At 39.0% G+C, this 26,574-nt stretch overlaps 1 protein-coding gene across 5 annotated transcripts in view; it reads left to right on the forward strand.

Moving 5' to 3' along the window:
* pfkpa (phosphofructokinase, platelet a) overlaps nt 1–26,574 on the forward strand; it is a 65,260-nt gene that overhangs the window by 13,533 nt on the left and 25,153 nt on the right. For 3 of the 5 annotated variants that reach the window (XM_062991150.1, XM_062991146.1, XM_062991148.1), the window contains exons 2-14: nt 1,920–1,993; nt 3,299–3,376; nt 4,784–4,973; nt 6,886–7,051; nt 7,587–7,631; nt 8,663–8,771; nt 10,599–10,694; nt 12,606–12,698; nt 13,582–13,707; nt 17,561–17,625; nt 17,748–17,817; nt 20,511–20,657; nt 26,479–26,549. In XM_062991150.1, the coding sequence (XP_062847220.1) occupies nt 1,920–1,993; nt 3,299–3,376; nt 4,784–4,973; nt 6,886–7,051; nt 7,587–7,631; nt 8,663–8,771; nt 10,599–10,694; nt 12,606–12,698; nt 13,582–13,707; nt 17,561–17,625; nt 17,748–17,817; nt 20,511–20,657; nt 26,479–26,549 (1,330 nt within the window). Of the gene's footprint in view, nt 1–1,919; nt 1,994–3,298; nt 3,377–4,783; nt 4,974–6,885; nt 7,052–7,586; nt 7,632–8,662; nt 8,772–10,188; nt 10,285–10,598; nt 10,695–12,605; nt 12,699–13,581; nt 13,708–17,560; nt 17,626–17,747; nt 17,818–20,510; nt 20,658–26,478; nt 26,550–26,574 lie in introns of all 5 variants that reach the window. The other 2 variants (XM_062991147.1, XM_062991145.1) reach the window with 1 other exon arrangement.

The raw sequence follows: 26,574 nt of genomic DNA on the forward strand, positions 1-26,574 counted from the left end.
TTGAAGAACAGTTAATCTTTAACATGTTTGTTTATAGTAATAATAAGTGGATTAACAGAATTGTCATGATTGAGTCACTTTTATGACATGAGGCATTTGTAACTGTTTTAGTCCTGTTGTGTAGTCTTGGGTTGTATTTCTATGTTGCTTAGTACCTCTACTCATTTCTACATGATCTACTGTTTCACTGTTTGGGGCTTTGTCAAACACTACAAAGCAATGTTGTAGAGGTTAATATCTTTCAGATTTAAGCATAAGCAGTAATAATCAGTGGTATGAGAAAGTGATTGCACCCTGCATATTTATTGCATAATTGTCATACCTCAGCCATATTGTGAAACAAAATGTTATTAATATCAGTAGGTACAAACTTATACACCAAAATACAAAAAAGTAGAAGGGCTACAAAGTCATCTAAAAGGCTCTAGGACTCTAGCAAGAGGCTGACTTGCTCAGTGCCTATATATCCAGGATGCCACAAAAGCATGTGAGAAAAATGCGATGAATGATTGTGTCAGAACTAGTCATTATTGACAGTGAATTAGAAGTCAGAATTTAGTTATCTGTCCATGAGCTGAAGCTTAGACATAAATGAGTTATGCAGCATGACCCAAAACACAAATCCAAGTTTATATCATAATAGCTTCAATTTTACAGAATTAGTCATAACTTCACCACAATAGGACGCTTTCATAGCTCATGTATACCGTACATATACATTGCACAATAAAATTGGAATTTAATGTTTTTAAGCTGGGGTCAGAGTGCAGCGTTTGCACATTGCCTCTGAAGCCGAGAAGGTTAAGGGTCTTGCTCAGGAGCCCAACACTAAGCTATTATTGTCCCAAAGCACTTAAATAGCATCATATTAACCCCTTGTATCGCCTCTACTGATGCAGACCCCGACCATGACCGAGGAGGGCCGTATCTAACACACAACTCCTCAAACATGTGTAGCCAAGTCAACCTCTCGATCACACAGGGATCAGTATTATGTACGGAGAGTCACGCACTGATCTGAATTATTCCCCGTCTCTGTTCAGGCTCCATTGACCAGCCAACAGAGGTCGCAATAATGGAATCCCTTAGGCCTGCTTGCCCTCAGACATAGCGACATAGCCGATAACAAAGTTACAGTAAATTTAAAAGGGTGTTGGGTTAACATTGTTCCCCAAGTGAGTAAAATGAATGAAATTGTTTTTAGTTTAAAAATAACCTCATTTAAATTTGTATATTATTTAGTGTGGCAAATAAGCAATAATGGATTCAATCAGAATGAGTAGAATTATTTTTCACACCACTGTAGCTTAGCACTTTTTCCTCACTTTTTCTGGGTTCTGTTGTTAAAGAAGCTGAATTCTTTTCAAGTCTTGGACTGGTGTAAGGCAGCGTAAAGGCATGGGACGAGCTCAGCTTAATTTTACCAAACAAGGCAGTAAGAGAGGAACTGTAAGCGCAGACACACTCTCTTTCTCTGTGTGTCTCCCCCTCTCTCCCACACACACGTACACACGCACACACAGGCAAAATCCAAAAAGCTTGAGTCACTTCTGCCTTTTAAATTAATAAAACAAAAACCAACAAGATCACTGGGATCGAGGGTTTGAATACCAAGTGGTGATACTGGCTGGTTGGGCATCTACATACAGACATAAGACCCTGTAATGGATTGGCACCCAGTATGAGGTGCGTTACTGTGTTGTGCCAAGTAATTCTGGGCAAGCTAGACCTACTGCAACCCAGACCAGAAAAAAGTGGTAGTACAAAAAGAAATGGAAAAAAAAGAGTATCCTACTCTTCGGCTAGAGTAGGATAAGTAGACTATCCTAATATTTTTAATAGCTTTGTTAATGTAAATTGTTTATGTGTGGAGACTTTCCTTAAATGCTTTGTTAATGTAAATTGTTCCTGTGTAACAGGAATGAATGCAGCGGTGCGGGCTGTGGTGCGAATGGGAATCTATGTGGGAGCCAAAGTCTATTTCATTCGTGAGGTAAGCCCCATGTAGTCAATTACTGAGACCTAATTACACCCATATTACTCACTTACCTAAGATGAATGAATAGAATTCTGAACGGTAGATCTGACTGCAAAATGTCTTAAAGCTTTCAGGATTATTTATTTATTTTCATACAGAATCAGTATTACTCTCAGTTCAGTGATTAAAATTGCTTGACAGACACAACTCCCAGAGATCCTTTAAAGCCATTAAGTATCTTTGAGTAGCTAAATACTTGATTTCCCAAATAATGCAAACACAAACCTTATTCTTCTTGTTGTAAACTTAAAAAAAAGATCGATACTCAGCCGATAGCACCACCGAGATATGAACCCAGATCTCAGTGGTAGTGGAATAATAGAACACTGCACCTCTCGAGTGCCAATAAGAACAGTGCAACAGCAATAATAACAGCAATAATAATAAAAATAATGATAATAATAACAACAACAACATCAGGCAGCATGGTGGCTCGGTGGGTAGCACTGTCACCTCACAGCAAGAAGGTCCTGGATTTGATTCCGGAGTGGAGCGGTCTGGGTCTGCGTGGGTTTCCTCCGGGTACTTCAGTTTCCTCTCACAGGCCAAAGACATGCACTCAGGTTAACTGGAGATACTAAATAGCCCCTTGGTATTAATGTGTGTGTGTTTGTGTGTGATTGTGTTTGCCCTGTGATGGACTGGCAACCTGTCCCGGGTGGTTCCTACCTTTTGTCCAGTGAATCTGACCACGACTCGATAAAGTGGTGGTAAAACAGACAATGAATGAATAATAACAACATCAATAATCACTAATTGTTACTAAAATTGTTAGTATTATACTGTAATATAGACATTCATTAGGAACACCTGTCCACATATTATTGATTGTGTTGATTCTATTTCTTCTTTAGTACTATTCATTTGGCCTCTGTGCTAACATTGGCAGCCCATAGTGATTAATTCTGAAATCTCTCATCCTTATAGTTTTAAATAAATAAATAAGGAGAGATAATCACTGAGTGTATGTGCATGTGTGTGTGTGTGGAGAGTTTTAGTCCTGCTTATAAAGCAGCCTGAGGGCATTAAAGGTCAATCATGCACGTACATTCCTGTCCCACCTCTCCACAGGCAAGAGCAGCATGTAGAGCCCAGATCATCTTGTGTCCTTTGTTAAATACCATGTTATTATGTGTCTCCTACTATCATGGTTATAGTGTCATGTTAATGTCAGTTTTAATAAAAAAGCAGGTGCAATAGTAATGCGTGTATTGTGTGTGTGTGTGTGTGTGTGTGTGTGTTTATTTATGTGTCCCTCAGGGATATCAGGGGATGGTGGATGGAGGTGATAACATAAAGGAGGCCACATGGGAAAGTGTTTCCAGCATGCTGCAAGTGGTGAGTGTTATTAGAAGCTGGAGAGCACACACACACACACACACACACACACAGAGGTTATGTCACCTTGAAGGGAGCCATTGTCTTCTATATAGCTCCGCATTCATTTTACTCTACCTAAGTCACATTTCAATTTAAAAAAGTTTTTTGTTTATGTTTAAATAAAACATCACTGTTCTCTACTATTATACTATTGGCAGGAGGGCACGAACACACACACACAGAGGACACAGAGATCACCTTAAAGGGAGCCATTGGCTTCAATACATCGCCTTATTAATGCCATTAATTTTACTTAACCTAAGTCACCTTTCATTTGACAAAAATAGTTTTTGTTTATGTTTAAATAATATGTCAATGTGTTCTCTAATACTATACTATTGACATGAGGGCACACACACACAGAGGACATGTCACATTGAAAGGAGCCATTGTCTTCAATGCAGCACTGTAATAATACTATTAATTGTACATACTCAACCTATCACCTTTCATTTAAGAAAATGCTTTTGTTCATGTTAAAATAAAACATTATTGTATTATCTAACATTATTCTGTTGACAGTAGGGCACACACACACACATAGAGGTCACCTTGAAGGGTGCTGGCATTGGCATATATGCAGCACTGTATTAATTCCATTAATTTTACTTAACCTAAGTCACCTTTCAATTGAAAAAAGTGTTTTTATTTATGTTTAATTGTTTTATCTAACGTGATACTATTGACAGGAGGGGACACACACAAACACACAAAGGACATGTCACCTTGAAGGGCTTTTAATACCAATTATTTTACTTACTCAGCCTAGGTCACCTTTTATTTAAAAGAAAAAAAAGTGTGTTTATTCATGTTGAAATAAAATCGTCACTGTATTATTTAATATTATACTTTCATTTAGAACTACCTTTAAAAAGACTTCCCATCACACACAAAACAACCTGCCCATTCAAAAAATCTGGTAATTGTATTCACATTACATTTACCAGATGCTTTTATCCAAAGTGACTTACAGTACCGTGACAGTATACTATCTAAGCAATTGAGGGTTAAGGGCCTTGTTCATGGGCCCTGCAGTGACAACCTGGCAGTGTTGAGGCTTGAACCAGCGACATTTTGATTACTAGTCCAGTACCTTAACCGCTAGGCTACAACTACCCTTGTAAAAAATTTGGCAAATGTTGTCAAATAGAGTCAATATATCGTTGGTATGTTTGTTTTTCTTTCTTTTTTTTTTGTTTCTGCTAAAATAGGTTATAGTTGTATGTAATAAAATATTAAGTGTAAATTTGATGATAATCTCATATGATGAATGTGTCTGCTTTTAAGATGTTTCTACTTGCTTTGATGTTCTTTGCAGTGCTTTTTAGACAGTTTAAAAACTCATTCTTTTTTTGTTTCCCCCAGGGTGGCACAGTGATCGGAAGCGCACGGTGTAAAGAGTTCAGGTCACATGAGGGTCGACTGAAGGCTGCCCATAACCTGGTGCAGCGTGGCATCACCAACCTGTGCGTCATTGGTGGTGATGGCAGTCTAACGGGTGCCAACCTCTTTAGGGAGGAGTGGAGTGGTCTACTGGCAGAACTCGTCCAGCAGGGTATGTACTTGAGTAGGTACTTGAGAGTCTGTGTGTGTGGTGTGTGTGTGTGTGCGTGGGTGGTTGGAGTATCTTATCTTATAATCTTATAATAAGCACACTAATATTGTCAGGAGGAGCTTAATACAGTTACCGCATTTCTATTTATTATGATTAGAATGTTTATTTAGCGCTTGAAATGAACTTTTTTCTACCTTCTCTGTATAAAATTTACATTCTGATGCTGAACTGTTTCTACTTAAATTGTTTATGATATTCTTACAGTTCTACATCACTGCCACCTTAAATACAATACACTGTTTATATTTAATACAGTATAAAGATCTGTAGATATAAAACTATTTATTCTTCATTCTTCATTAATTGCAAAGCTGGACGCTTATTGATGCTTGCCACAGTGTTTAAGCCTTTCACTTGATACACAGCAAAACTGCTACTTGCTGGCGGTGCCACAGACCGCCAAGCTTAAAAACAACGTACAATATTGACTGAGAGCATTGATACTTTATTCACATGCAGGTTTGGATGCAATATTTTCGAGATCTGGCGGTGTCATCATTGAAGATGTGAGAAGGGGTTCATAATGCTGTATTGTTTCAATCAAAGGACACATTAAATCTTTGAACTACCAAACCACAACATACAACTCCATGATTAGTAAACGTGGAATTGCTTTCTAAAATCAAAGCTGGTCTCATCGTCCCATGCCATATTTTCCCGTAATATCCCATGGTTCTAATGTAAAGTGTAATACAACAGCTCAGCGGTTTTGCTGCGTATTATGCAAATGCACCCTAATTGATGTGTGTTATATTTAATTGGATGCTGTAAGCTTGTTGGGTAATTTGACTAATGGCAGTTGATTATTCGTTAAAAGAAACTGGGAAAACTCACATTCCTATATTGAGAACATCAGCTAATGACACTAAAGATCGGAGCGTCTGTATTTAGAATAATAACCTGCTTTTGTTTTTTTAGGGTCTCTGCTGATGAAATTCATGTGTGCATCAGTAGAAGGGTTATTATTAGTAAGTGATTAAGCTAATGAACTCTACTGGGAGTAGAGGTTGAACTAGGGGCGTTCTGAAAAGCTCAGCATTGTACCAGCTATGTAAGGCCCTACCTAATTCATGGCCATAAAAAAACGTGTCACGGACCATGAAATGAGCCGTTTCCCATGTAATATGCAATTTGCTGTGAAATTCAAAATGTAAGGTTTGTGATTAGCAATTTAACGTTTTTAATTCCTATAGCATTCAGGTGCCTTATTTTAACTGGTTAATTTGTACTATGATGTGGTACTAGTATAACCAGAGTTTGCTGAGTTTATAAAGTTAGAAATAAACTGTACATAGACAAACTATCGGGAGCATAATACTTTACTGGCTTGTTCTTTTGAGGCGCAGCACAGACTACAGAGAGATGATCACGTGTGTAGAGAAGCACACTTCTCAAACATTGTCCACACACTACACCACAGAAAAGTTTCCCCGTGAATTTAGTAGGGCCCTACTGATAAAATCTATTATGAAAGAAATGTTAGTGTGCACAAAGCATGTTCAAAAGACAGGATTTGACAACTTTTCTATGGAGGAACTCCAGTGGCCTGCACAAATTTGGATGAACTGAAGCGTTAGTTGTATGCCAGGCCTGACCTCACAAATGCTCTTTGAATAAGCACAGATTATCACAGACACACATTAATATATTGTGGTAAGCTTTCTCAGAACACTGGAGGCTGTTACAGTATGTGTTAATGCCCATGGTTTTTAAATCAGATGACCAACAATCTCATGGCCATGTGTCTTCATTTTGGGGAAATTTCTGTGTGAATGTCCTGCTGTAAAGCTAATAGTGGTTGTTAAATAGATAATAATGAAAAAGCATTTCTGTTCTGTAATCTACCCATCAGGTCTGATCGATGAGGAGGCTGTACAAAAATATTCTGCCCTGCACATCGTGGGGATGGTAGGATCCATCGACAATGATTTCTGTGGTACAGACATGACAATCGGAACTGATTCTGCTCTCCACAGAATCATCGAGGTTGTAGATGCCATCATGACTACTGCTCAGAGGTCAGAGCTTAGAAATCACTTTACAACTATAAATAAAACGTATATTCAGCTCAGTTAGCATTATAATAAATATGTATGAAACTAGCAATACCCTTTGAGGACAGGTGAGACTTCTTCTACTGTAACATGTTCAGCTGTTGTGATGTGCAAGGTTGTGCAGGCACCTGTATAATATCTGAGACTGGTACACTGGGCTAAGCCTTGTCCAATCAGTATGCTTTTAACATTTTTCCTGGGAACTAACCTTTTGGCCTTTCATGCCCCTTCAATGGCGAGGTGCTTCCCGCCCCATTAACCTATGTATACAGGACAGTGGGCTGGAGAATAACCGTATTATTAACTCTGTGTTTATAAGGATAATTACATTTGAAACGTGAAATATGAAAAATATTTGAAAAATATGTCCCAAGTATTGGGGTAAAATATTCCATGTTGAGTCATTTGGTTACTGTATCAACAGTAAATACATTTTATACTGTATTTGTTTACTATAAACTATTTTAAAACTAACCTCAGTTACTTTATGTGATTTCAGCCATCAAAGGACATTCGTTTTGGAAGTGATGGGCAGGCATTGTGGGTAAGAAGTAATCAGAAATAAAATCTCAAATGTTTAATGATTAATCAAAACATTTTGGGGTGTCTGCAGGTCCCTAAAAGGCTTTTCAAATTGCATTTAACTCACTGTAGGACCTAGTAGGGCGGCACGGCGGCACGGTGGCTCGGTGGGTAGTACTGTTGCCTCACAGCAAGAAGGTCCTGAGTTCGATCCCCAGGTGGGGTGGTCTGGGTCCTTTCTGTGTGGAGTTTGCACGTTCTCCCTGTGTCTGCTTGGGTTTTCTCCGGAAGCTCCGGTTTCCTCCCACAGTCCAAAGACTTGCAAGTGAGGTGAATTAGAGATACAAAATTGTCCATGACTGTGTTTGACATTAAACTTGAACTGATGAATATTGTGTAGCAAATAACTAACTGTCCTGTCATTACTGTAACCAAAGTGTGCAAAACATGACCTTAAAATTCTAATAAATAAATAAATAATAAATAAATAAGGACCTAGTATGTTACAACATTTTTTATTTATTTTTATTTGAATCTACTGCTTTATCCTGATCAGGGTAAAGTCTTAGTAAGTCTGGGTCCCCTTGACAACACTGGGAGCAAAGTAGGAATACATCACAGACAGGATGGCAGTTCATTGCGGGTTCCAGCCCCATCCCTTCATACGTAACTAATCATGTCTGTGTAAATGCCCAGCCAGCTGATAATGCCTGTTAAGATTCGAACCCATATTTCAGTGGTGGTGGGCTAGTGTAATAGACAGCTTCACCATGAGAGTTCCATTCTGTAATCAACACAAATCATATCCAAAATAATTTTACAATTACTGCTTACTGTTTATATAAACCTTTTACACACTGTTCTTACTTTTCTGGAATTGAGTTACACATGTAGTGACATTTAAGCATTAATTGAAAGCTGACCTGCAGACACCATGAAGTCACGTCTAATGAGACAGATTTTTTGAAAGTCTGTTTAAGCTTAAATGTAGTCTGCATATTTGTGGAAACAGACATGTATTACTTGTGTGTGTGTGTGTGTGTGTGTGTAAAGCTACCTGGCGTTGGTGAGTGCTTTAGCCTGTGGTGCTGACTGGGTTTTGATTCCCGAGATGCCCCCTGAGGACGGCTGGGAGGAGAAGATGTGTGAGAAACTATCTGCGGTAAGATTAACTGTCTGCAGCTACATTAAGGCAGATGTTGTTGTGCCTGATTATTTTTTGTCAAATTAATTAGTCAAATTAATCTTTCTGTTCAACAAAGCAGAGCTAATTGATAAACAGACATTTACTTTATATAAGTTGAAATGTCTCGGAGCACAAATACAGATCCTGTCTTGCTTTCTCTTAGAACAGGTTTATATTTTCTGCATCATGTGTTGCGCAAATGATGACTGAAATAGGGTGTGCACTCTTAGTGATCAGAAATGCACTTTATTCTTAATACGGCAGCTTTTGAAGTGCTGTGTTAATATTTTTCCTGTTATTTTAGGTGGCGCTTTTTACAAGATGATCTCTACAGTTGCACACAGTCGTAGACAATTGCCCTGTTTATTAATATAAACAAATGCAATAAAGCAATGAAAACATTTAAGCAGTGTCTAAATGTAGTGATCAAGCAACACCAAGCTTACACTGCTACCCTTATATGAACATAGGGTCTGTCCAAAAACCTAGTGACCTGCCTTGGTGCCTAGTGCCTACCTAGGCAGCTGCCTAAGTAGAGAGGATTCTAATATCGACATCGACTTGTAAGACAGGTTATTCAGCACAACCCACTGGCAATCCAGCTAACATATACTGTACCTTCATGTACCACAAATGGTTAAACTGTCACTGACAAGCCGAAATTTGCGAATAAATGACACTTGTACACCTTTTTTAAATTAAAAATCAGCCGCTCAGGTGGCGCAGCGGTAAAACACGCTAGCACACCATAGCTGGGATTTTGAATACATTGTATTGACTCTTAGCTCTGCCATCAGGCTGGGCGGCTTCATGAACAACGATTGGCTGTTGTTCATAGGGACAAACCGGATAGGGACCTCATAACTGATGCAATTATGACCTCTGCTGCACAGAGTTGAGGAATAATGCTGACCAAGTTGTGGCTCTCCATACACAAAAAGTTGTGCCGCACTGAATGCTGGGATTGCCTTCTCAGCTAAAGAAGCATTGGATGCTCCCTCATTATTCAGTCAGATTATTGGTTTGAATTAAGGCACCTCAGTAGGCAGCATGTAAGAATTCAGACAGCCTTCCCGGGAGCGCGCATAGGATGGCGTACAATGCTGTCTATGTAGAGAGCTCACTAGGTTTTCGGACAGACCCATTGTTTACTACCATATGACTGGAATCGAACTAAAAGTGAACACAATGAGATAGATGCGATTACGATGACATTAAAGTGACATTTTTTCAGGTACATGAGGTGTCAATAAATAAATATATTTATGTTAGCAGTCATCTTCTTAGTATGTAAACAGCTTTTATACATAAACTCTCTTATGTATGATAATGCTAATTGTACTGAATGTTTTGTTGTGGTGTAATGCTAAATGAAATGTGCCCATGACCCCAGACTCGATCCAGAGGTTCAAGGTTAAACATTATCATAGTTGCAGAAGGAGCCATCGACAGACATGGAAAAGCAATTACGTCTAGTACCTTGAAAGATGTGAGTACTGGAACTTGCAGTCCGGGGTGACCAAGCGTGTGGTGATTTGCACACAAGGAAGCAGATCTTGATCGGAAATGAAAGTTTGGATCTTTACGCAGCTAACTGCCTAGCAGAGCAATTTAATAGCTAACATTTTAGCAGTTAATGTAGTGTAACATGACATTTACCGTGATAATAGCCATGACTGGGCTAAAACTTAGATAAATTGATTGGTAAAGGCATCAGACTGCTTCCTCTGTACAGTCTCCAGCGCTGGCACCCCGGCACATTTTTTGTCATTGGCTGTAACGTGTCTCTCATCACCCTCATAGAATCGGGCGGGAAGAAAAAGGCTGAATATCATTATAGTAGCCGAGGGCGCCATTGATCATAGCAACAAGCCTATAACTACAGATTATGTAAAAGATGTAAGTACATCAGGCTTGTTGGACCCACAGCTCCTGCACTGACCTCTGACCTTTCTGACCTCTTGTTTGGCTTCCCTGTGTCGCTTTAGTCGTTTGGTAAGGTAGCTGCTCTACACTTTCTCTATAACTCAACAGCAGGCTGTACATCCTCCTCTCAGCTCCTACTAACTATGACCATTTAATAACACAGCAGGAGTGTTAGAAACCACAGAAAAAAATGTGATACTATCTAGAATCTGTGATTTTCCGTTAAATAAAGGTTCAACAGACTAAACACAAGTATAAAGAAATTTTTTTTTTCACTGAAAAACTTGACCAGATTGTACTTTGTAAATATAAACACATTAACAATTTGATGCTTGCAAGAAACTCAAAAATGTTGGGCAAAGGCTTGTTTACCACTGTTATAGCACTTGTCTCTTTAAAATCCCAAATACACCTCCTCATCAGTGGTACCTTCACAGCTATACAAGTTGCACCTCAGTATCATGACAAAGTACAGAGGTTCACTCTGATAACAGTCTGGGTGGTGCTTTTTGTCTTTGCCGCGGACACTGAGAACTTGATGTGTTCTTTTTTTTTAATGTTATCTGACCACAGCACATGTTTCACTTGGTGGCGTTTTTGCATAAAATTATGTTATGCTTCCTTATTGTTTTATTCTTCATTCTTATTCTTGATTTAGCAGCAGACTGTCTTAAGTGAAAGTGATTTTCCGAAGTATCCCCAAACTCATCTGACTATATTTATAATACAGCTAGCCATGCAGTACCTCAGAAGGCTGCAATGTCAAGCACATTCAACAGTGGTTTCCGACTTTACTCAGCAGACAGATCTCTCCAAATTCCCCAAATACCTGCACAATGTTACCCACAGTAGATAGTAAAATTATTTGCTATCTTGCTTCAAAAAATTTTCTTTTTAAAAATAATTGACAATTCTCTCATAAAGTGGTGACATGACACATCTTTGCTTACAAGGACTGAGCCTTTGGTGAATCCTCCTTTTATACCAATTATGATTATCTCATTTGTTACCAATTCACCTGCCTATTGTGAAATGTTTTAAAATTAAATATTTTATAAATCTTTTACCTTTATTTTGCCCATCCTAACTTTTTGCAAAACTTGTTGAGTATGTTGCAGGCCTCATAAGTCAGTTCTTTGTACTGTTGTCAGTTTAAGAGAATTAACAAATCACAGATTCTTGTTTTTCTTGCATTTCACCTAATGACCCAACTTCTCAAAAATAGGGCTTGTAGAATAGCTGTAGCCACCTACCAGATTAATTTCAAATAGATATATTTTATATGTTCTGTTATACAGCTTTAGAATAGTATTATGTAATAGCACTAAGACAGTGGTTTATAAATTTGCATTATGCATAAGGTTAATAATATTTTACTATCCTTTTTTTACAGTCCTCACCTATATGTGTAATACAGTCCTGGAGAGCCTAAACAGTGCTTTGTTTAAACTACTCAGTTGATTAATATTAAATCTTATAAAACACTGTGCTGTAGGAGCATTTTTATTAACCCCATTGCTCTTGAAAAAGCGATAGCAGGCATTGATCCCTGTTAAACAGGTCTTGCAGAAGTTGAGCTTGTGCTGGCCACGCATGCTTGTTTATAGTAAACATACTTCGGGTTGACTTTTTACTGTGTTTTTTGTTCATTTTCTTTTGGCTTTCACATGCATGGCTGCCCTTAGGTAAACATCTGTGCTACTGCATGCTACAGCATCTTTGACACCCAATGTCCCTAGCTAGTGCCTAGCTAAATGTAATGTGTGGTAATGCTAGCATGTTCTGTCCGTGGTTAGTCTTATATCATCCTGCCATCGTTCTCCACAATTCAACCGTCCATAATATTTCTAAGGGTGTTTGTTTTTTCTTACATCTCTTCTGCAGCTGGTGGTGCGCTGTCTGGGCTTTGATACTCGTGTGACCATACTGGGTCACGTTCAGAGAGGAGGGACACCCTCAGCTTTCGACAGAATCCTGGTAAGAAGCACAAGGCAAAAACAGTAATCTAAATCTATTTACTTATGCATAGAAGCATTGTCATCTTGAAAGAGACAACTCCCATCAAATTTCAGGATGGCAAAAGCAGTTTCCTAGTGTTTGCAAAGCTTAGAAAATCTTCTTCTTCCTCTTTCGGCTGCTCCCATTGGGGGTAGCTACAGTGGATCATTTATTTCTATATTGCCATTTTCTGACTATCCTCTTCTGTCACACCAGCCACCTATGTGTCTTTCTCCTTGTATCCAAAAAACCTTCTCTTTGACCCTCCTCTTCTCCTCCTGCTTGGCGGCTCTATCCTCAGCACCCTTCTCCCTCTACCTCTCCTCCACCGTTCTACCCTTCCGCCTCTCTCTGCCTCAGAACATTCCTTCCCCCTTCTATTTTAACATGGTCCAACAGCAGTATAGTTTCCACCTGTACCCCGCTTGTCACCAATACTTGTAGCAGTCATTGTTAACCCAGGCCTTGACCAATCAGCTATGTAACTCTGACTTCTTATCAGCATATTTTCATTTGGCACAGTTTTATGCTGGATGCCTTTCAAGACACCCTTCTATTTATGGGACTGGCCTTAAGAGTGGCTAGATATGTGCACTTCCAATGGCAAGGCCAAAGTAAAATAAAACTTTTACCTGCTAACAGAACATGTTTGGAAAAATTTGGAGTATGTGGTCTGCATCACTTCTAGCTTAGCTTGCAAGCAGCATTCCTGGCTAAAAAGCTTGGAGTTTGGACAAAATTACAAAGGACAGAAGTCCTGCAGTTATTGCAATTATAGGTTACATTTTTGTGAACTGGAAAATGCATGTCTGAAAATGTGTTATATCATCTAAATGAATTTGTGTGTTTATGTGATATATAGGCCAGTCGTATGGGTGTGGAGGCTGTACTTGCTTTGCTGGAGACCACGGCTAATACACCGGCCTGCGTCGTGTCTCTGTGTGGAAACCAGGCTGTTAGACTGCCTCTCATGGAATGTGTACAGATGGTATGTTCTGGATACAAGCCAGTCCTCAGTGTGTTTGTTGCGATCACCCACAGCTAATGATGTACATTCTTATGCACACATTTTGGCATAACTGTTCAAAATGTCTGTTTGTTGAATTTGTGATCTTTTCTGACCTTCACACTAGCAGTCTAGCCATAAACTTGCTTAGACAAACGTAAAGGGCAAAATGTAAAAATTAACATATTTAACCATTTATGTATTTGTTAAAGTGGATTAACAAAGTATTCAGAACCATTGTTTTTTTTTGTGCTCTTTATTTTGTTGTTAATTTGATTTTTAAATGCATATAATTATTTTCTCCTATTAGTTTACACTTAATGACCCACAGATACTGTATATTTAGCCGCTTTATTGTGGTAAGGTGTTTTCTGTTTGCTTTAAATATCCCTAAGATGTGTCTAACTGTTACAATATGAAAAGACTTGTTGTTTAAAGGCACACACCTGGGTCTATAATGGCCCAAAAGAACAATAACGAACCGAATGGTCTGAATTTTCCCACTCAAATCTGCCAAAACATAAATCAGAGCAAGGATTTAAAACAATATTTAAGGCTTTGAGTTTCCCAGAACCACAGCGGCCTTATTAGTTTTGCAAAAGAAGATGATTGGCACAACCTTAAACTTTCCTAGAGCTGACTTATAGTATACAGTGAAAACAACACTAGAGTGGCTTTAGGGCAAGTGTCTGGCAAAGCCCAGACATAAATCATATAGAACATCTGCAAAGAGATCTGAAGATAGCAGTTTACCTTCCATCCGATCTGATGTATTGAGAGTATCTGCCATGAAGAATAGGATAAACTGCACAAATGCAGTTATATAAGTTAACAGAAATGTCTGAATATTTTATTTATTTGGATTTTAACGTCATGTTTTACACTCTTTGGTTACATTCATGACAGACACGGTAGATACTCATTACACACAAGATTCATCCCTTCACAAGGTTATATCAAACACAGTTCTGGACATATTTGTATCTCCAATTCACCTCACTTGCATGTCTTTGGACTGTGGGAGGAAACCGGAGCTCCTGGGGGAAGCCCACGTAGACACGGGGAGCAAACTCCACAGAGAAAAGACCCGGACCGCCCCACCTGGGGATCGAACCCAGAACCTTCTTGCTGCGAGGCGACAGTGCTACCCACTTAGCCACCGTGCCTCCCAAAATGTCTGAATACAGGGTGATTAAGTGTAGATGAATGCGGGAAAATGGCAATTATATTTATTTAAAGTTAAACCCCCAACACAATAAAGTGTGTAAAAAGTCAAGGGTCAGTTTGACTTTCTGAGTCAAATACATTCACTTTAAAATACACACATGGTGTCTTCTAAAGTTGAACTTAAATGTAAAGTAAACAAAGTAGTCGCTATATTACAAGGTTGCATAAATCAAGTTCTTTCAATATTAATGCATATTTAAAAATAAGAATGTTCTTATAAATGTTCGTATAAATTGGACCTGTTTTAAAAATATCGGATGTTACGGTCAGTTGAAAACATTTCATGCAACAAATACAAACCATGGTGAAGGTGCAGGGGTTTTCCAACGTTCTCAGGATTATAACTGTTTGTTAACACTTGAGTGGAAAAGCTATAAAATCGTAGCATACACCGTAAACATCCCAGTCATTTCCAGGATTTCAAAACTGGGATAGTTCGAAGAACTCTCATTTGGAAATTGAAGACAGTTTGCCAAAACAAAATGGCTGAAAATTTAACCACAGTGCTACCAAAAAGCTAATTGTTGCTTATCTTAGATATCTAAAGTAATGTTTGTAATTGTGACTTAGAACACTTTGGAACACTGTAAAGTACAATTCTTGCCTCTCCCACAGTAAGCAGTCATTGTTTTCAGTTCATACAGTACATACAGTGTATCACAAAAGTGAGTACACCCCTCACATTTCTGCAGATATTTAAGTATATCTTTTCATGGGACAACACTGACAAAATGACACTTTGACACAATGAAAAGTAGTCTGTGTGCAGCTTATATAACAGTGTAAATTTATTCTTCCCTCAAAATAACTCAATATACAGCCATTAATGTCTAAACCACCGGCAACAAAAGTGAGTACACCCCTTAGTGAAAGTTCCTGAAGTGTCAATATTTTGTGTGGCCATCATTATTTCCCAGAACTGCCTTAACTCTCCTGGGCATGGAGTTTACCAGAGCTTCACAGGTTGCCACTGGAATGCTTTTCCACTCCTCCATGACGACATCACGGAGCTGGCGGATATTCGAGACTTTGCGCTCCTCCACCTTCCGCTTGAGGATGCCCCAAAGATGTTCTATTGGGTTTAGGTCTGGAGACATGCTTGGCCAGTCCATCACCTTTACCCTCAGCCTCTTCAATAAAGCAGTGGTCGTCTTAGAGGTGTGTTTGGGGTCATTATCATGCTGGAACACTGCCCTGCGACCCAGTTTCCGGAGGGAGGGGATCATGCTCTGCTTCAGTATTTCACAGTACATATTGGAGTTCATGTGTCCCTCGATGAAATGTAACTCCCCAACACCTGCTGCACTCATGCAGCCCCAGACCATGGCATTCCCACCACCATGCTTGACTGTAGGCATGACACACTTATCTTTGTACTCCTCACCTGATTGCCGCCACACATGCTTGAGACCATCTGAACCAAACAAATTAATCTTGGTCTCATCAGACCATAGGACATGGTTCCAGTAATCCATGTCCTTTGTTGACATGTCTTCAGCAAACTGTTTGCAGGCTTTCTTGTGTAGAGACTTCAGAAGAGGCTTCCTTCTGAGGTGACAGCCATGCAGACCAATTTGATGTAGTGTGCGGCGTATGGTCTGAGCACTGACAGGCTGACCCCCCACCTTTTCAATCTCTGCAGCAATGCTGACAGCACTCCTGCGCCTATCTTTCAAAGACAGCAGTTGGATGTGACGCTGAGCACGTGCACTCAGCTTCTTTGGACGACCAACGTGAGGTCTGTTCTGAGTGGACCCTGCTCTTTTAAAATGCTGGATGATCTTGGCCACTGTGCTGCAGCTCAGTTTCAGGGTGTTGGCAATCTTCTTGTAGCCTTGGCCATCTTCATGTAGCGCAACAATTCATCTTTTAGGATCCTCAGAGAGTTCTTTGCCATGAGGTGCCATGTTGGAACTTTCAGTGACCAGTATGAGAGAGTGTGAGAGCTGTACTACTAAATTGAACACACCTGCTCCCTATGCACACCTGAGACCTAGTAACACTAACAAATCACATGACATTTTGGAGGGAAAATGACAAGCAGTGCTCAATTTGGACATTTAGGGGTGTAGTCTCTTAGGGGTGTACTCACTTTTGTTGCCGGTGGTTTAGACATTAATGGCTGTATATTGAGTTATTTTGAGGGAAGAATAAATTTACACTGTTATATAAGCTGCACACAGACTACTTTTCATTGTGTCAAAGTGTCATTTTGTCAGTGTTGTCCCATGAAAAGATATACTTAAATATCTGCAGAAATGTGAGGGGTGTACTCACTTTTATGATACACTGTATACAATACATTACAATACATTTACAGACATACCTTTACATAAAATGGCATATTTAAGGTTGTCCCTGTAGAGAACTTATTTTTACTTAAAAATTCTGGGAAGCCAAACTTACTGCGACCCTAACCACGATGAAGCTAAACTAAATAAGTTTATATGTAACTAATCAGTAGTTCTGTCTGGATTGTTGTCATTAAAAGCCTATAAAACAGCCAGACTGTTAATCAAGCCTGTTTGTTTCCTCTTTTTTGTCACCAAAGCCTTTTGTCTTTCTGAATTAATGTACCAATACAAAAACTCCTGCTTTGTCTTATCAGACGCAGGAGGTGCAGAAGGCCATGGATGAGAAGAAGTTTGAAGACGCTGTGAAGCTGCGTGGCAGGTAATATTCTAGGTTCTGAATTCCACAAAAAAAAAATTTCACTGAATTCCATGACAGTGTTCACAATGCTATATATATATATATATATATATATATATATATATATATTGTTTTTTTTGTAGGAGTTTTCAGAACAATCTAAAGACATACAAGCTGTTGGCTCACCGCAAACCAGAATATGATCTTCCACAAGTAAGCATTCCTGTTATTCCGAACTTATTCCAAAGGAGCTGTTTGTTCATTTACAATGGGTAGATTTTTCATGTTGTTGCAATTATCTTGGTTTAGTCACCTTTTTCAATCTGTTCTTTTGCACAATACGATTATTTATTGTACTTGTACTTTGTCCAAACCACACTTTCATGCAGTTGTACTTTCAAGTGATAAAACAAATGTATTAAAGTAGTAAAGTAAACACACCACAAGGGTGTTTTTGTGAATACTATTCGGTACTAGTGCTTTGCATTTGTGACCCACAAAAAAAATTCACCATTATTGACATGGATCTGCCCTCAGTAACCTCCATCCTAAATCCTAAAAGTCATTTCTATAGTTCATAAATAAAAATCTGACCCTGACCAGGAAAAATATTTAGGTGTGTTTACACTAGATGTACTAATGGTTAAACATTTATTTTGCTAGAGCATCATAAAGGTTTACCTTCCTTCTCTGTTTAAATGATGTATTTTATTGTTAAGGCAACATTAAGTCTATGATGTCATGACTATGAGCTGATAACACCTATTACCAGATTATTGTGTGTGTGTGTGTTTATACATAATATAAAGCTGCAGAGCAGGAAGTTCACTCACCCAGAGCAGTCTGGCAGGTTTTGTTCAATAATGTGCAACCCTATAAATCACATGCAAGTGGAACAAATCACTGTTTGAACTTTGGCAGTGGCAAAAGAGGAACAGTAAGGAACCCACTTTGCATTTGCATTCATCCAAGAAGGCCTGGTGCAACATAAAATGCTGAAGTTTTAGTAAAGACGTTAAAGATTTTGACTAAAATAAGAATAAAGATGGAGTTTATTGTTGTGAGCAGTAAGACTCAGTAATAGGACTTCCTTTCAGTGAAAGTCTTGTCATCTACAGTCCAAAGATTACATACACTTCTAAAGAACATGATTTGCTGTTATGATTGGGCCTTAAAAGGTCTGTATATTAGATATGACACCTGGAGCCATTTCCAAGTAACATCGGGTTCTAAATGATAAGTTTGTCTAGGTAGCCAAATGTCATAAATGGTTATCATAAAAAAGGTCTGCTATTAATCAAAAGCTAAATGTGTGCGGTGCGAGATACTCAAGGTAGCACAGCAGCAAGATAAGATAAGTGCCATAGGAGACAATGGCACGGTTGGCGCAAAGCGGACTTGGCACATGTCTTGTGAATACAGTCTAAAGTTCAACTTACATTTGTTTCTGATATCTCATGGACAAAGAGAAATGGAAGGAAATGAAGGAAAGTGGTCAGACAAAAACTTAGATTGAGTAGTTTGGTCAATGACCAGAGGTATGTGTGTAATAAAACTAATTTGATGCATTGAAAGTGGTCAGAATATTAAAAAATAAGATTCTAATTCTGTGATGCACTTTGGTGTTTAAGCCAAACAATGGCACAAAACACATCAAAGCTGGTTTTGGTATGGCTAAATCATCAAAAATAATTCTATCATGGCCTTCTTACCATCAATAACATTTAAACTGTACCAATTAGGCAAGTTTAAGCCAAAAATTTTTTTTAGATTTAATATAATGGTGTTTACCAAATCAGCATAACAAGTTAAATGAGCAAGTTGCGTCTTTTATAATTGTGCGTACATTTTCCTAGTTTGTGTTGCTGCAAATGTAATTACTTAAACAAGCCTCTGATGAGTAGATCAAATCAACTTGCCATCTGAGGTAGATTACAACCAATGTCATCTGAGCACAAAGTTCAGTGGAAAGTATAAGACTTTCTGACCATCTGTTCAAAGAAACTAGTCAATTTTATGAATGTGTTTGCTTGATTTTCAGTAGTGAAAAATGTTTCATTTTTCATACAAATTATTAGAGTTATTAGATTATATGATTTGTATGAAGAAAAACAAACATGTATTCCATTTGAGAAAGATGTAAAGTAGAAGCGTTTTTACTACAGGTCTTAGACTTTCTTAGACTACTGTAGGACGTATGATTAAAAGACGTATGATTGTCTTAAAATACACTGTAAAATCGTACATAAACCGCATCTCCTACAATGCATGTCGATTTTGTGACCCGCAAAGTGACCGCATCCCACCACTGGATGGCAGTGTTTCCACATCAGCGTTTAACTGAGGCGGTTGAATCAGAAGGCAGGTCAATTAATGAAAGATGAGAAAGTGAATACAAGTTTGTGCTTCAAGAAGAAAAACCGGTACGTCTCTTGTGTTGTAAGGCCTTGTCTGTGGTAAAGTAGTACAATATAAATGTAGATTATAAATATACAGTATAAATTTGGCATTTTGACACCAAACACAGAATTTAGCCTCCAAGAAAAACAACAAATTGTCCAAGACCTAAAAGGCAGACTGCAATCACAGCAGGATACATTACAATCGGCCCGTTGAAAGCCACCATAATGCAGATGTGGCCCTCGGTAAAAATGAGTTTGACACCTCTGGTATATGCGTTCTGCAGGCTGTGTGAATCAGTTGACCTAAATCAAGTGAGGCTAGTGATTTGTAAACTGATGACGACTGATGGTCAGAAAAGGGGATGTGCTCATGGAAAATGTTACCTAATGATTTATGTAAATGAAATACTTGCTGAGAAATGTCACTATTTTTACATAAATAGTTGAATCTGCATGAAAGTTTGATCTCTAACACACTTTGTCTGCTCTCTGTCTGTCCTTTAGAGCAACTTCAACGTGGCAGTGTTGAATGTTGGCGCTCCGGCAGCAGGCATGAACGCAGCCGTTCGCTCTGCCGTCAGGGTTGGCATCTCCGAGGGACACAAAATGTTTGCCGTTAATGATGGCTTTGAGGGATTCTATAAAGGACAGGTATATACCAACTAATTAATATATACATTTATTATTACATATTATTGAATTCAGTGTGTTGGAGCAAAACAAACTATGAATTAGAATGTATGGGGCTTTTTCATTATGTATATGGCACTTGGGGCACAGATTCAGGGACACAAATTACACTCAGGGTGCATTCACGAGAGTAGTGGCAAAACCACAAGCCTCAGTGCAAATCACCGCTTTGCTGAGCGCTTGGCTTAAGCGGTGTGGTAAAACATTATCAAAGTGCAACGTAACACAAATCTGCATTTGTGTGAAATAACCATCAAATTTATGTTAGCTGGATTTTCCTCACTGTTTCATTTTTAAACATATGTTATACCTCGGGGTGCTCAGAAATGGTGAGAATCAGCTTTCCCGAGAGAGTTTAAAATGCTTACGTTTAAAAAAAAAAGTTTAACGTGGTTTAATGTATTAAAAGAATGACACAGGAACACTCAACCTCTCTTAATTAGTACTCCTCATAAGTTCTCTCCACTAATGAAATTCCTCGCTCGTTGTTTTAGTACAATAAGTCACGTTAAGCTTTGTTTACATTAAGCATTGTTCGCATTGCCTGAGTCGCTTTTACTACGCCACATTAAACAGTTCGTCTCATTAGGGGCGATTTAACCCTTTGATGCACAACCTGGGTCAAAAGTGACCCAACTGAGTTTTTATTTTCTACATCTTTGCAATAAATTAATTTTGTCATTCAAGCTTCCATGAGTTCCTCAAATAACTTGTTTTTGATCATCACAAATCCTTATTTCAGTTTTATATTTTTTACTTTTTTAATAAAAATCATTTTTGTATCACTACCCTTCTAATGCACAACATGGGTCAAAAATGAAAAAAACTACTGACATTTGTAAGTGTTTGTAGTCAAAAACATATTTACTGATCTTTTGAAAGACAACCAAAGATTAGGCTCTTGAATCTTGAATATGTCCAATACTATTTGCTTGCTAGCTGTTTACATATTCTAGTATAGATAGCTTTTATTAGCTAAGACAGCAAATACATGAATAACTGACAAATGTGCATATGAAAATATTCTTGAATGGATGAATATGGGTCATTTTTGACCCATGTTGTGCATTAGAAGGGGTTTGCTTAGCTTGTGCATCAAAGGGTTAAAAAGGTCAGTGGCAAACTGGGTCAAAGTTCAGTCGGGTGAACTTTGAGCATTGCAGCAAGTGCAAAAATTGCGAGCACAACTCAGCAAAAGTATGTAGTGTGCGCTGCTTAGGGAAGCTGCCTCTCTCCATAGGAAACAACAGCACAGCCGGCGCAAAAGCGGTTTTGCCGCGCCCTAACGCACTAGCGCTGGAATCCAGGGTTCGAATATCAAGATGTGCTATCAGCCAGTCAGGTGTCTGAAATGATTCAGATATGATTGGCTATGTCTGAGGGCGTAGATGAGGCCCTGCAATGGATTGCCGTCCTGTTCAGGGTGTGTTATTGCATTGTGCCTAGTGATTCCAGGGAAACCAGTCCCACAGCAAACCAGATTTTTATCCCAATCTGATGCCTTTTAGATCCAATTAGATCACAGAGATCCACAGACAGTTCCATGGACCTCATGGCTTGGTTTTTGTCTTGACTGTGTGGTGTAAATTGTGAGCCCTTATAGACCCAGATGTGTGCCTTTCCAAACTATGCTTGATTAATTGCAACTGGTGAACTTCAGATCTAGACACATCTCAAGAATAATTCATACAGACAGGATGCACCTGACCACAATTTGGAAATTTGGAGTGTCACAGCAAATACTTCACTATATAAGACTTTTTTAATCAGTTTTTCATTTTTAGTTCAGCGATTCTTCATCATTAGGAGTGATTAAGTGAACATTGATGGATAACAATGGCTGTTATAAAAAAATCAGTGCAATGTCACTCTAGGATCAGTTTTGAGTAACTCCTTTTTGAAACATGATGTGCATGTGGGCTTTGGCACTGTCAGCTGTCTTCTTCTTTTTTGAAGCTCTTTGAAGCTTTTCAAGCTGCTGTCACAACCATTACATTCATACAGAAGAAAGCAGCTACTGAAAGCATTGTGTCTAAAATAAGTTTCAAATCTCATTTGTCCTTGCCGCTAGTGGAATCTAAACAATCTTGACACCCTCCAAACATCATCACTTTAACAAGAACTGACAGAAAAAGAAACACCGAGGACACAGGGCTAAATGAAAAGCAGCTGTGTGTTAACCTTCTGACCTCAAACTGCTAATCTTTGCTGGCTCAGCCAGATTACACGGGTTACAGGATTACTCTAAACCTATTAGCCTCAGCTGCAGTACACTCTGCTGCTGAGAGAGGGCAGCAATTCAGCACAAGCATGATGCTGGGAATACAAATGGATGTGACTGAGATAATAGTTCAATGATCGTGGTAATTACTTCATCACTGAAGCAGATAGAATCTTAATCCACAGTTTATCTGGACAGCCAATCAAAAGAGAAATACGAGTATTTGTAGGCATGCGTGCCAACTTTCCTCACATATTGATTGCTAAATTGATCCAGTCCGCTCAGTGTGTGTTGGTTTGACCCAGCCACAGATGAATTCACCCATCGATTAGCCGGTCTCATGCTGTTTCTCATTACTAGATTCTTCTTCGATGTCAATCGGTCCATGAGGAATGTAATCAAGTAAAACTCTTACAAAGGTGTCTTTTATTTTACCTTTTTAGATCTTGTATTTACAGTGCCTTTTTAAAAAATTTTAATCCCGATACTCGTTTTTGCTCATGGTCTTCTGTCACAGACCGGGATTTATATCCAGAAACCTTAGTGTAATTAGGCCTTCATTTTCTTAGGTAAGCACAATATATTAGAAAAAAAATCATAACCCAAGTCTATTACTCTAGCCATCACTGAGATCCAGGTTTGAATGTAAGCAGTGCTATTGGCTGGCCAGGCATCTACACAGACATCATTGGCTATGTCTAAGGAGGGGTGGCTGAAACCATGTGATGGATTGGTAACCTGTCCATGGTATTCCTGTAGGTCCCCTTTTATGCTGTTCTTCAATTATCATGACCGCCACAGAGTAGGTATTATTTGGGTGGTGGATCATTCTCAGCACTGCTGTGACAATGACATGGTGGTGGTGTGTTAGTGTATGTTGTGCTGGTATGAGTGGATCAGACACAGCAGCACTGCTGGAGTTTTTAAACATCTCACTGTCACTGCTGGACTGAGAATAGTCCACCAACCAAAAAAATACAGCATGTTACCACTGATGAAGGTCTAGAAGATGACCAACTCAAACAGCAACAATAGATGAGCGATCGTCTCTGACTTTACATCTACAAGGTGGACCAACTAGGTAGGAGTGTCTAATAGAGTGGACAGTGAGTGGACACGGTATTTAAAAACTCCAGCAGCGCTGCTGTGTCTGATCCACTCATACCAGCACAACACACACTAACACACCATCACCATGTCATTGTCACTGCAGTGCTGAGAATGATCCACCACCCAAATAATACCTGCTCCGTGGTGGCCCTGGGAGAGTCCTGACCATTGAAGAACAGGGTGAAAGCAGGCTAAAAAAGTATGTATAGAAACAGATGGACTACAGTCAGTAATTGTAGAACTACAAAGTGCTTCTATATGGTAAGTGGAGCTGATACAATTGACAGTGATTGTAGAAACAAAGAGGTGGTTTTAATGTTATGGCTGATCAGTGTATACTCACCAGCCACTCTATTTGGGACACCATGCCATACTGGGCAGGACTGTGCTTTTAGTGCAGCTTTAATTGTCTGAAGCATAGATTCCACAGGGTGTTGCAAACATTTCTTTGAGGCCTTAATCCAAATTGACATTATTGCATTATGTAATTGCTGCAGATTTGTTATTTGGCACATTTATGTTGCTAATCTTCTTTTCAACCACCCACAAAGGTGATGTTAGATTATATCTGGTTACAAGGAAGGCCACTAAAATACACAGAACACTTTTGATGTGATCATGGAACCAATTTGATATGACTTGGCACATTCTGACATGGCACAAATAATGCATAATCTATTGACAAGTCATGTTGTTTTGTTGATAGGATCAGAATTTGATGGTAACAGCCTAAATCTATACAACATATTGTATTACATGATTTACCCTTTTATGAACTTGAGCATTTGCAAGGATTTTTAAATATTTCACCCTTTACCGTGCTAATGTCATCTCAAAACTTAAGAACATCTGTTTGCATAAAAGTCAAGACTGAAAACTATTACTAAATGTTCTTGACCTTTATTCTCTCACATACCTCTGTGATGGTTAATGCCACATGGGATTGAAAATGCCACGACAAACCATTGTCAATAAACATCATTAATCCCTGCAACCACAAATGCACATTAAAACTGAACTACTTACAGCAAAAGCTCAAAACCTTTAAATGTCAACAATGTCAAGAAACGGCATCAACTTTACCAAGCTCAAGGTCACCAGAAATGGACTGTGTGGAGTGAAAACCTTTTTGTGGTCTGACAAGTCGAACCTTTATATCTATGGGATGTACTGTGTATCGGAGGTCATGTCGTCCAGACCAGAAAAATGACCATCTAAATCTTTCCAGCATAAAGTTCACAAGAATAAAGGTTTTCAGTCCTAGAATGGGGGTGTGTTGGTGTCTGTGGCATGGGTAAATTATACATCTGGCACCATTTAAAGACAACCACATTTTAGAACAACATATTCTAGGATCATTCATGCTTAATTTCAACATGACAACCACATGACTAAGTCAGATACGCATGTGTTACAGCAGCAAAACTGCATGGTCAGAGAGTGCCGGTGTTATGCTTGCAGTCTACACCTGGCTCATAAAAAAAGCATGTGGTGCTTCCTAAAGCAAAATATACAGCAAAGAACCCTCATATGGTGGCTCCTATCTTCCTCCCAATCTAGTCCTATCGAATTATCTGATTGCATTATCCACTTCTGATTAAGAGAGAGCCATCACAAGCACATGCCCCCTCCGACACGTGTGCAGTGGCTGACTGCATCTTTTCACCTGCAGGAGGCGAGTTCATATGTGGATCAGCTTTGTGTACGGAGAGTCACACCCTGATCCCATTATCAGTTATGAGGAATCCCCTTCAACACCCTTCCTGCAAATTAGTCAATCTTTGTTTGCGTAGGTGCCCAGCCTGCTGGTAGCAGAACTGAAATTCCACCCAACAAGTTTGAGATGTCAGTTCTGGTTTGCTAGTGTGTTTTACCGATGTGCCACCAGAGCGCCTGGGGTTTCTTTTTTTTTAACCCATTGCATCTATCAAACTTGGAATGGGTTAATTTTTAGGTTTTTAATCAAACCACTGACATACAAATTTCCTAAGACTCAGCGGTGTTACCAGCCTGACTGGGTACTCAGCAGATACAGTTTGCAGGGTCTGAGGGAGGGAGGTGGAATAAGAGTCAACGAGTCCCAACACAAGAAATAAAAGAAGACACTAGAAGCAGTCAGTTTTTCATGTTTTAGAGAGGCCAGGAGCTAGTCTGTGGTTCTCCATAGCAAGCATGACAGTGGCGCAAGCAGTAGTGGAATTGTAATAGGGACTTTAAAAAATGGCTTAATTGGGTAGGGGGTTATAAAACATTATCGTATTGAGCATGTGCTTTTATAGTGTGGTCTCAAAACTGGTCTTAAGAAGTCGTTTAAATAAACTAAACGATTGCGATCAGTTAAATTAGCAATCTCTGGTGCCAGTGTTAATAGCTTCTCTGCCCTGCTGGTCAGGTCAAGTCTGTCCTCTCCAGTTTGTAATTTACACTTGTTCTATTCTGCTTTTGTCTTAGATAAAGGAGATTAAATGGGGTGATGTAGGAGGCTGGACCGGCCAGGGAGGATCCTTGCTAGGGACCAAAAGGTAATTATTGCAACCTGCAGACATT

This window comes from Trichomycterus rosablanca, chromosome 3, assembly GCF_030014385.1.
Source record: "Trichomycterus rosablanca isolate fTriRos1 chromosome 3, fTriRos1.hap1, whole genome shotgun sequence".
NCBI classification, from domain to species: Eukaryota; Metazoa; Chordata; class Actinopteri; order Siluriformes; family Trichomycteridae; genus Trichomycterus; species Trichomycterus rosablanca.